At 38.8% G+C, this 12,035-nt stretch overlaps 1 protein-coding gene across 3 annotated transcripts in view; it reads left to right on the top strand.

Moving 5' to 3' along the window:
• The window catches only part of WDHD1 (WD repeat and HMG-box DNA binding protein 1), a 78,626-nt gene that overhangs the window by 53,487 nt on the left and 13,104 nt on the right, over window positions 1-12,035 (top strand). For all 3 annotated transcript variants that reach the window (XM_021102266.2, XM_021102265.2, XM_084981471.1), the window contains 2 exons: window positions 7,461-7,575; window positions 8,435-8,566. In XM_021102266.2, the coding sequence (XP_020957925.1) occupies window positions 7,461-7,575; window positions 8,435-8,566 (247 nt within the window). The remainder of the gene's footprint in view (window positions 1-7,460; window positions 7,576-8,434; window positions 8,567-12,035) is intronic.

The following is a 12,035-nucleotide window of genomic DNA, read 5'->3' as shown; positions in this document are numbered from 1 at the left end:
GAGACTTCTCTTTTTACGTATTAGATTTGAATTTTTTTTTTTTTTTTTTGGTCTTTTTGCCTTTTCTAGGGCCGCACCTACGGCATATGGAGGTTCCCAGGCTAGGGGTCAAATCAGAATTATAGCTCCCAGCCTATGGCAGAGCCACAGAAACACAGGATCCAAGCCATGTCTGCGACCTACACCACAGCTCACGGCAATGCTGGATCCTTAACCCACTGAGCAAGGCCAGGGATCGAACCCGGAACCTCATGGTTCCTAGTCAGATTCATTAACCACTGAGCCACGACAGGAACTCCTTTTTTTTTTTATTTTTGTTTTTGTTGAGATTTGAAAATTTGACAACACTCTTAGTTGGTGAGGCTGTGGGGAAATAATCAAAAAAACTAGTATATATATTGCTGATGGGAGTATAAATTGGTTACGGTCCCTATGGAAGGCAGTGTGTTAAGAACTATGAGAATTAGAAATGCTTATGGTCTTTGACCCAATTATTATCTTTAGGATTTATCTTACAGAAAAGCTAGTACTTTCTATTTAAAGTATGATCCATGGAAAAGAATACAAATAACAAATGTTGGTGAGGATGTGGAGAAGAGGGAACCCTCATACACTGTTAGTAGTAATGGAAGTTGGTACAGCCACTGTGGAAAACAGTGTGGAGGTTTCTCAAGAAACCAAAAGTAGAACTACCATATGATCCAGCAATTTTGCTTCTATGTATATATCCAAAAAAAAATAAAAGCACTAATTAGAAAAGATACTTGAACCCCATTGTTCATAGCAACATTGTTTACAATTACCAAGGTATTACATGGAGGCAACCTAAGCAATAGATGAATGGATATATGCATAGGACATTTGCTGAAAGACAAATGCAAAGCCAGGGGCTTGCAGGGGAGAGGGCAGTGGAGAATAGGGAGTGGCTGCGGTTTCTGTTTGAGGTAGTGAAAATGTTTTGGGATTAGATACTTGGTGATATTGCACAACTGTGAATATACCAAAAATTGAATTGTGCACTCTGTAGTATGATATGGTTATGGTATGTATTCTGAACATTGTAACATGAATTATATCTCAAGATTATTGTTTAAATGGGTAAGGACGCTATATGTTAAGTGAAATGAAAACCATCTGTATAAAAGGGTAGAGAGGAGTTTCTTTCGTGGCTCAGTGGTTAACGAATCCGACTAGGAACCATGAGATTGCGGGTTTGGTCCCTGCCCTTGCTCAGTGGGTTAAGGATCTGGCGTTGCCATGAGCTGTGGTGTAGGTCGCAGACACAGCTCGGATCCCGCGTTGCTGTGGCTCTTGCGCAGGCCAGCGGCTACAGCTCCGATTAGACCTCTAGCCTGGGAACCTACACATGCCGTGGGAGCGGCCCTAGAAAAGGGGAAAAAAAAGACCAAAAAAGGGGAGGCAGGGAGAGAATAAGAATAGGTAATTAAATTTGCTAATATATGCAAAAGAAACCCTGGAAGAATAAAAAGGAGGGGAGTTCCCATTGTGGCTCAGCAAAAACGATTCTGACTAGTATGCATGAGGATACAGGTTTGATCCCTGGATTCGCTCAGTGGGTTAAGGATCCAGCATTGCCATGAGATGTGGTGTAGGTCACAGATGTGGCTTGGATCTGGCATAGCTTTGGCTGTGGTGTAGGTGGGCAGCTGTAGCTCTGAATTGACCCTTAGCCTGGGAACCTCCATATGCCGCAGGTGCAGCCCTAAAAAGACCAAAAAAAAAAAAAAAAAAGAATAAAAGGAAACTAACAGCAGTAGTTACCTGGTAGAGAGAAACTCATTAGTATAGGAGACTTCTCTATATTCTTTTTTATACTTTTTGTGCATGTAAATGTATTAGTTGTTCCAAACTAAGTAAATTAATTTCTTTTAATGAAAGAGTCAATTCAATAACCTAAGTCTGGGAAGGCTAGAATTCAAATTCAAGAAAACATCTTAATTTGGTACATGGAGATTATTGGTAACCCTTTTAAAAGTGCTTTTAGTGACAATATAATGTTATGAGTAGCTGGGAGCATGGGAGGTAAAGAAATGAAAGAATAATATGTGGACAACTCTTTTGAAGAAGTTTGGCAATGAATTGAGTTTATTGAGTAGGGGACTCTTAGAGCAATTCAATACACCTAACTCCTAAATTTAAACAGCTCCACTCTCCATGAATTGGTCAGTTGTGACTCTTAGGCCAAAGTTTAGCTAAAGTGGAGATGCCCAGGATCGAACCTGGGACCTCATACATGCAAAGCCTGAGCTGTACCACTGAGCTACATCCACACACATGAATTGAGTTTAGATGGGGTATCTAACGGAGGATAAGAAGTCAAGGAAGGGATTACAGTTCTGCCCCTGTATCCTCAGAGGACTGGTTCCAGGACCCCACTGATACCAAAATCTGCAGATGCCTAATCCCCTTTTACAGCAAGGCATGGAACATTCGGCCCTTGTATCTGAGGGTTCAACATCTTTGGATATGAAGTACCAACTATATTTAGCTTGGGGATTCTAGAACATTTTTATAATCTTTTGGCAGCACATTCAGTAAAGAGGGTGAGATTGACTGAAAAAAGGAGACAAACGAAGGAATGAAATTCCCCCCCAAAAGGTGCTGGATATTAGACCAGCTATCTGAAGTAGGAAGATACTTTATTGTCATAATGAGAGGAAAGAAGAAAGCACAAATGCAGACAGATTTGGTAGAGGAAAGATGAAAGTAATTCCTGTCTGATGGCTTCTGCCCTGGTGGCAGATTTTGAAGCAAGGTAGAGGGTAGTTTTGAAGGTGTTGGTTGGCAGTGTGGGATGTTTGAGAAGACACAGTCTTCTTAAAGAATGTGAAATTGAACTTAGTAGAAAACTGTAGAGGAATTGCTAGTTACTGTTTCTGTATGTCTTATCTTTTCAAAGTTTCCAGATACCCCTTTATTGACATGTTTAGTATCAGAAGGATTATATTAGTTAACTTTTTAACAGTTCTTAGGGTGTAGGTTGTTTCCAGAAAATTTTTACATGTCTCTTTCCAGGAATCAAGTTTTTAGTAATTTGAATGGAAGAATTTATATTTTATCTTAATTAAAGGTTAAGTTTTGAATTTATAAGGATTTTTTACTCTTCCATTCTATTACATGTTTATTCAACTAAGATGATTCTTTTTTTGTTAATGTCATTATGTTAAGGAGGTATGTGAAATTATTCATTTGCAATGAATAATTTTGGTTTTTCATTTAATTTAATATTATAGGTATTTTATCATGTTCAATTTTTAACCCCCCAGTAATTTATACAACTGGCTTTCTTATTTGCTTTACAGTTAAGGTCTGTAAAGAGTTTTAACTCTTATTAAAGACTGATAATTACAGCTGGTAACATTTAACTGTTAAATCAACATGGGACAAAAAAATAATAGACTCTGAATTACAGTGTTTAGACTTGGAAGGATTTTAGAAATTGTCTAAGCCTGTAGCTCCTGACATTTTAAAGAATAAGAGCCTTTTTAAATGTCAAAGCATTTCATAATTTACAAACAATAGCAGCTTGTACAGGGAGTATCAGTTGATAGAGGAAATCCATAATTGCAGAAGGCTTCTATATACCTAAAAACTATATTTTAACCTAAGTTTGTATTTATAAGTTATATTGTCTGCATACAAGTGAAAACTAATACATCAAGTGGAAGCACTTTTATTCATTCTATAACAGTTCATTGTGCCTATGTGAATGCATGGTCAGTATGTAATAGCTCAACAGCCCAACAAGAATTTTTTAAAATGGAACCACCAGTTTCTTTTGGTCCAGGTCCTCAACTCTGCCTTCACTCCTGGTCCTTCTCCTCAAAAGATTAAGTAACTGGGTAAAACTGAGGCCCCAAAAGATTAAGTAACTTAAGATCACACACCTAATGAGTAGCAAAAATTTCCTCTATTTTTCTGTATTGAGATATGGTAGTAATGGAAATAGATTGAAAGAATAAACTTCTCCCTTAAGAACTGGCTTATTTTATGAGAATAATTGAATTACTGAGAGGAATCTTGCAGCAGACATCTGAAACACTGAGAAGATATGCTGAAAAATGTATATACTTGTATGTACCGTGATAAATTGGTCAGAATGCTTTTTTTTCCTCTGGCTTTATTCTGGGAGAATCAACTTGAAGAATATTCTTCAGGGAGTTCCCATCGTGGCTCAGCAGTTAACGAACCTGACTAGTATCCATGAGGATCCAGGTTCGATACCTGGCCTCGATCTGTGGGTTAAGGATCCAGCGTTGTGGAGAGCTGTGGTGTATGTCGCAGATGAGCCTTGGATTCTGAGTTGCTGTGGCTATAGTGTAGGCCATCAGGTGTAGCTCCAATTTGACGCCTAGGCTAGGAACCTCCATATGCCATGGGTGCATTTCAAAAAAGACAAAAAAAAAAAAAAAAAAAAAGGAAGAAGAATATTCTTCAAAGATTGGATGCTGCATTTCTCAGTATGGCCTACTACACTTCTCTTACAAGCTTTCCTTAAATTTAGACACATTTAGAGACGATACATTTCCTTCCTATTGATAGCCCCATGAAAGCCCAGGGAAAAAAATTGTACAGCCAGCTTTAGTAGCCCGTTGCTGTGTTTAATAAGATTTACCTATCCTTGCTATCAAGAAATCCACCCTTGTGTTTATTTAAATCTCTAACACTTCTGTTTGCTTTTAGTGTTCATGGTAAAGATAGCAAATCACTTGCTCCTCTGGAAAAGCAGCATTTCATAGCGGTCCAGTGCTGGAGCCTGCTGTGGTATCCTGGCTGAAATGCTCACTTTGTAGCCCTGGCCTTGACACTTGTAGATTCTCTGTGCCTCTGTTTCTCATTTCTGAAACCAGGATGAAACTAACGCCCATCTCACAGAGCTGCTGTGTAGATGAAGTGATGTAGGAGTACATAGTTCCTGGCCTTGGTCAGTAGTCATTGAACGTCAGCTGTTAATAGCAAAGGTAGTTTCCATACTATCTTTAAGGCATTTAGCTTTGTATTTCATGATATCTGTTTTTTGGTGGTTTTTTTTTTTTTTTTTTTTTTTTTTTTTGCTTTTTAGGGCCATTTCTGAGATATATGGAGGTTCCCAGGCTAGGGGTCAAATTGGAGCTACAGCTACTGGCCTCTACCACAACCATAGCAACACAGGATATGAGCCTCATCTGCAACCTTCACCACAGCTCACGGCAACACCAGATCCCCAACCCACTGAGTGAGGCCAGGAATCGAACCCACATCCTCGTGGATACTAGTCAGATTCGCTTCCGCTGAACCACAATGGAAACTTTCCAGTCTTTCCATTTGAAATACATTTTCTTTCTTTTTCTTTTTTTGAAATTTATATCCTTTTTTTAAAAAATAATTTTTGCTTTTTCTATTATAGTTGGTTTACAGTGTTCTATCAGTTTTCTACTGTACAGCAAAGTGACCCAGTCACACATATATATACATTCCTTTTTTTTTTTTTTTTTTAATATTCCAAGAGAGAAAAGGCCAGGATATTTTATTATTTTTTTTTTAATTTTCCCACTGTACAGCCAGGGGGTCAGGTTATCCTTAGATGTATACATTGCAGTTACAATTTTTCCCCCAACATTCCTTTTCTCACATTTTCCTCCATCATGTTCCATCACAAGTGACTAGATATCTTTCCCTGTTCTATATAGCCAGATAAATACATTTTCTAACACAAATTCAGCAGTATGTATGCTTTCTTTTTGGTGAGGTAATACATTTGTTAAAAATAAATTTTTAAAAATTCATTTGAATCAGTACAAAACACCTACCGTTTTTTTTTTTTTTTTTGTCTTTTTGCCTTTTCTAGGGCCGCTCCTATGGGATATGGAAGTTCCCAGGCTGGACGTCTAATCGTAGCCACCAGCCTACGGCAGAGCCACAGCAATGCTGGATCTGAGCCACGTCTGCGACCTATACCACAGCTCATGGCAACGCCGGATCGTTAACCCACTGAGCAAGGCCAGGGATCGAACCCGCAACTTCGTGGTTCCTAATCAGATTCGTTAACCACTGAGCCAAGACGGGAACTCCGAAACACCTACCTTTAATTACTGATCTGAAGTTTATCACTCCTACCTCTATTTGAAATGAACATCATTTTAGCAAAAACTGTCTTTATGTTATCCTCTGAAGATTTTTTTCATGTCACTACTGGTTAATACATAACTGAGAGTTTACTAATTTTCCGTGCTATAGTCTGATTTGTTCTCTACAAACGTCAACTTTTTCTTTTCCTTCTTAAGAGTTACCTAATGTTCTTGAAAACTGTTTGGGTTTTTCTTGCAAGTTTTTAAAGCATTGGTTAAAGTACTGAATATGTATCCTATGCTATGTAAAGATAAATCAGGCCAGCAGCCTGAGTTGGCTGGTAAAATTATTATCTACTTTTGAGTCAGTGCTCTGAAAGACTTATGAACAAAATCCTTTATCAATGTCTATAATAACACTTACATGTACTGGACATTTTGTGATCTTTTTCTCTTACATGACATTTTCTACCTTCATTACCAAGTATTTACAAACTGATGGATGAAGGTGAATATGCTTTATCAGCATTTTATCTGAGGGTGATCTGTTTTTTAACATAGGTCCCACGGGAAGTATCTATGGCACCATTTCTGTATTTTGAAAGTGGACATTTTGCTAAGGAAAATCTGAAAAGATCTGATTTCACTTGTAGTAATTGTTTATTTAATAAAGCTGACATGAGGAGGAATTTTTGAAATTCTTGAAATACATGAAGGGATAGCTTTTTTTGTTTGTTTATTTGCTTTTTTTAGGGCCACACCCTTGGCTTTTGGAGGTTCCCAGGCTAGTGGTCCAACCAGAGCTGCAGCTGCTGGCCTACACCACAGCGACAGCAACTCGTGATCCAAGCTGCATCTGTGACCTGCACCACAGCTCACTGGAACACTGGATCCTTAACCCACTGAGTGAGGCCAGCGATCAAACCTGTGTCCTTATGGATACTAGTCAGATTGTTTTTGCTGAGCCACGACAGGAACTCTACTTTTTGTTTTTTCAGTTTTTTGTTTTTGTTTTTGCTTTTTTTCTGGGTTGCACCTGAAAGTTCCCAGGCTAGGAGTCAAATCGGAGCTGCAGCTCCTGACCTATACCACAGCTTAAAGCAACGCCAGATCCTCAGGTCACTGAGCAAGGCCGAGGACCAAACTCGCATCCTTATGGATCCTAGTCAGGTTCATAACCACTGAGCCACAACGGGGACTCTGAGGAGGAATAGTTTTTATGCATAATCAGGCCTAAAGTACTTTCTTTAAAAGAGGAATTGTTGTGTATTATTAAGCCAGCTATTGGAATAATGGTATTCTAAGTTACTAATGTGTGCAAAACTTATAATGTAGCAGTTTTTAATGATATTTTAGAAAGTTGTTACTGTAAAACTCTTTCTTTCCTGACAGGTGCATTCCTTGCAAAGGTTCTCGATTTCCTCCCACCCTTCCACGCCCTGCTATAGCTGTGTTATCCTTTAAGCTTCCTTACTGCCAGACTGGTACAGAGAAAGGGCAAATGGAGGTATGCACAAATCTTACCTTGACACCGAATTTGATAATGCCATGCCTGTGATGTAGGCATTTAGAATTGTCCTGATGACTAGTGTTTATTCATTATTTTGTAGTTAAATAAATAGCAGTAGCTGGGAGGGAGGAGGGCTTATGATCCCCAAGGCTCTGACTGCCATTGCCGCTTCTAGGGACTTTGAGGTAAATGGGTATGACTGTCAGGGCCTCTCTAGGGTCAGGTACTTGCTCTCCGAGTCGGAAGGATATGCCTCCGTGAACTTTGTACCCTAGGTGCCAGGTGTGTCTCACCCTAGTCATAGGCTTGTGTCATTACAAGTCATTTGAAATCTTGCAGTTAGTTATTCTAAACAAGAAACAAATCAACTTCTAAAATCTAGTTCTCTGAGCATTAACCATGATAGCTAGGAAACTTTAAAATGCTCTATAGTTGACTCAAAGAAAATGGGTTCGAATCATGCAGGTTCACTTTAGATGGATTTTTTTCATTGGTAACTGCTACAGTATTACATGATCTGCGATTGGTTGAATCTGAGGATGTCAGGCTTCAGATATGAAGTAATCGAGTATATGCAGGGCTGACCATAAATTATACGCAGATTTTTAACCACATAGGGGGTAGGCACCCCATCTCCCCCCCCCACCCCCACATTGTTCTAAGGTTCAACTATTCCCCATTTTTTAAGGTTAGAAGATAAAGTCAAGCCATAGTATCATATTAGAATATGGATTGTAAAATAAGCCATAGAAAGGAATATTTCAGAAAATATTTTATTCAGAAACTGGTATCATATGATAATTATTTAACACTTGCCTGGTATTCAGGTGACTAAGCAATTTTTTCACTTTTATAGGAACAATATTGGCGTTCAGTTTTGTTTCACAATCATCTTGATTATTTAGCTAAAAGTGGTTATGAATATGAAGAGAGTACTAAAAATCAAGCAATAAAAGAACAACAGGAACTTTTAATGAAAATGCTTGCGGTAAGTAAAATAAATGTACTTGGGGGAATAAAAGTTAAATGCTTTTCTCTAGATTGAACTTTTTTTTTTTTTTTTTTTTTTTTTTTTTGGTTTTCTTAGGGCCACACTCACAGCATGTGGAGGTTCCCAGGCTAGGGGTCTAATTGGAGCTATAGCTGCCAGCCTATGCCACAGCCACGGCAAGGCCAGATCCGAGCCGTGTCTGTGACCTACACCACATATAGCTCACGGCAACACCAGATCTTTAACCCACTGATCTAGGCCAGGGATCAAACCCACAACTTCATGGTTCCTAGTTGGATTTGTTTCCACTGTGCCATGACAGGAATTCCCAGATTGACTATTGATCATATGTGAATTATCACTAGATTCCACAACCTAGAATTCTTAAGTTGTATCTGGTGGTGTTTTTCTCCCTTAAAATTTATGTTTCCCAGTTGATGTTGCAGCTAAAATATATAAGATTATAAGAAGAAATAAACTATTCTAGTGCTACCTCCCACTGGTCTGTTTTAACAGACCCTCTAGGAGATTCTGATGCTTATTAATAAAGTTTGAGGAGTTCCTGTTGTGGCTCAGCGGGTTAAGAATCTGACTAGTATCCATGCATAAAGATGCAGACTTGATCCCTGGCCTCTTCAGTGGGTCAACGATCTGGCGTTTCGGTGAGCTGCAGTGCAGATCAAAGATGGGGCTCCGATCCCACATTGTTGTGGCTGTAGTGTAGGCCGGCAGCTGCAGCTCCTCTGCTACACCTAGTCTGGGAACTTCCAAATGCAGAAGGTGTGTCCCTAAAAATTAATAATAAAGTTTGAGAACTGACTCTAGCTCCTGCTTTTTTTGTTGTTGTTTTTTGTTTGTTTGTTATTTGTTTTTTTTTTTTTTTTTTTAGCTCCTGCTTTTATCATGAGCAGGAAATAGCGTTTGAATGTGGACATTTAGATCTCTAGGCTGGGCAATCCTGAGAACTTTGATCAGGCTTTTAGATATGCCTTCCTTTTGATTTCCTCTTAGGCAGCTTTGTGTGGTAAAAATTGTCTGTAGCCAGTGACCAGGTTTGGTCCCTTGGATATTAAAATACATTTATCTTTGGAGATAATGAACTTTTTGAAACATAAGGTTCGTATGTTGGTGTCCTTATTCCAAAGTAATTTATGGGCAGCAGTATAATTTCTTCTCAGAGATCCCATCATGTCTCAGTGAGTAACAAACCTGACTAGTAATATCCATGAGGAAGTGGGTTCAATCCCTGGCCTTGCTTAGTGGGTTGGGGATCCGGCATTGCCGTAAACTGTGGTATAAGTTGCAGAAATAGCTTGGATCCTGCACTGCTGTAGTTGTGGTGTAAGACAGCAGCTCTAGCTCCGATTCGACCCATAGCCTGGGAACCTCCACATGCCACAGGTGCATCCCTTTAAAAAAAAAAAAAAAAAAAAAAAAAAAAAACAAAGAGAGAGAGAGAGACAAAAAAATGATTTCTTGTCTGCTCTTCTTGCACTAGACTGTACCCTTGAAGGCAGTGTCTGTACCCTTGAAAGCAGTGACCACGTGTCCTTCACTGCTATATACCAGGCAATGGCATGGTGGCTAATATGTAGTAGACTCAGTATTTCCTAAAAGAGTAAATGGCCCAGACTTTTCATTTTAAAGCTGAGGAGAAAGAGTTCTGAGGGAAAAGTGACATCTAAAACCACAGAGCTGATTGTAACTGCAGTCTCCAAAAGGCAGTATTCACTACTCTCACCACTATGCAACACTGCCTTGAATTTAGTATTAAAGAAATTTAGTTTACTAGAGAGTAAGTTTTCCTTTTATATAGTCTTATTTCTTTTTTTTTCATTTTTCATCTTTTTATTACGTACTGAATTTATTACATTTATATTTGTACAATGATCATCACAATCCAATTTTATAGGATTTCCATCCCACAACCCCAGCGCATCCCCCCACCCCCTGAACTGTCTCCTTTGCAAACCATAAGTTTTTCAAAGTCTGTGAGTCAGTATCTGTTCTGCAAAGTTCATTGTGTCCTTTTTTCAGATTCCACATGTCAGTGAAAGCCCTTGATGTTGGTGTCTCATTGTCTGATTGACTTCACTTAGCATAATAATTTCTAGGTCCATCCATGTTGCTAAAAAATGCCAGTATTTTGTTCCTTTGAATGGCTGAGTAATATTCCATTGTGTATGTGTACCACATCTTCTGGATCCACTTCTCTGTTGATGAACATTTAGGTTGTTTCCATGTCTTGGCTATTGTAAATAGTGCTGCAATGAACATTGGAGTACATGTGTCTTTGCGAGTCATGGTGTTCTCTGGGTAGATGCCCAGGAGTGGGATTGCTGGATCAAATGGGAGTTCTTTTTTTAGTTTTCTGAGGAATCTCCATACTGCTTTCCACAGTGGTTGCACCAATTTACAATCCCCCCAACAGTGTATTAGGGTTCCTTTTTCTCCACACCCTCTCTAGCACTTATTGTTTGTAGACTTTTGGATGATGGCCATTCTGGCTGGTGTAAGGTGGTACCTCAGAGTGGTTTTGATTTGCATTTCTCTAATACTGAGTGATATTGAACATCTTTTCATTTGTTTTTTGGCCATCTGTATGTCTTCTTTGGAGACTTGTCTGTTTAGATCTTCTGCCCATTTTTTGATGAGGTTGTTTGTTTTTTTGGTATGGGGCTGCAGGTGTTTATAAATTTTGGAGATTAATCCCTTGTCAGTCAGTTCATTTGCAAATATTTTCTCCCACCCTGTGGGTTGTCTTTTTGTGTTGTTTAGGGTTTCCTTTGCTGTGCAGAAACTTTTAAGTTTAATTAAGTCCCATTTGTTTATTTTTGTTTTTACTGTCCTTACTCTAAGAGGTGGATCTGAGATGTTGCTGTTGTTTATGTCGGAGAGTGTTTGGCCTGTGTTTCCCTCTAGGAGTTTGATAGTGTCTGGTCTTATATCTAGGTCTTTAATCCATTTTGAGTTTATTTTTGTGTATGATGTTAGGGAGTGTTCTAAATTTATTCTTTTCCATGTGGCCCTCCCGTTTTCCCAGCACCACTTATTGAACAAGCTGTCCTTTCTCCATTGTATATTCTTGCCTCTTTTGTCATAGATGAGTTGGCTGTAGGTGTGTGGGTTTAATTCTGGGCTTTCTATCCTGTTCCACTGATCTGTATGTCTGTCTTTGTGCCAGTACCATACAGTTCTTATGATTGTTGCTTTGTAGTATAGTCTGAAATCAGGGCACCTGATTCCTCCAGCTCCATTTTTCTTTTTCAGGATATCTTTGGTGATTCTGAGTCTTTTGTGCTTCCAAACAAACTTTAAAATATTTTGTTCGAGTTCTGTGAAAAATGTCCTTGGTAATTTGATAGGGATTGCATTGAATGTGTATATTGCCTTGGGTAGTATAGTCATTTTGATAATATTAACTCTTCCAATCCATGAGCATAGTATATCTTTCCACCTATTTGTG

This window comes from Sus scrofa, chromosome 1, assembly GCF_054392235.1.
Source record: "Sus scrofa isolate SSC_HxYL_T2T_F1_AM1 chromosome 1, Sscrofa_HxYL_maternal_Yorkshire_Landrace_v2.0, whole genome shotgun sequence".
In the NCBI taxonomy this organism is placed as follows: Eukaryota; Metazoa; Chordata; class Mammalia; order Artiodactyla; family Suidae; genus Sus; species Sus scrofa.
The sequence above is the reverse complement of the archived record's forward strand: the minus strand, read 5'-3'. Positions and strand labels throughout refer to the sequence as shown.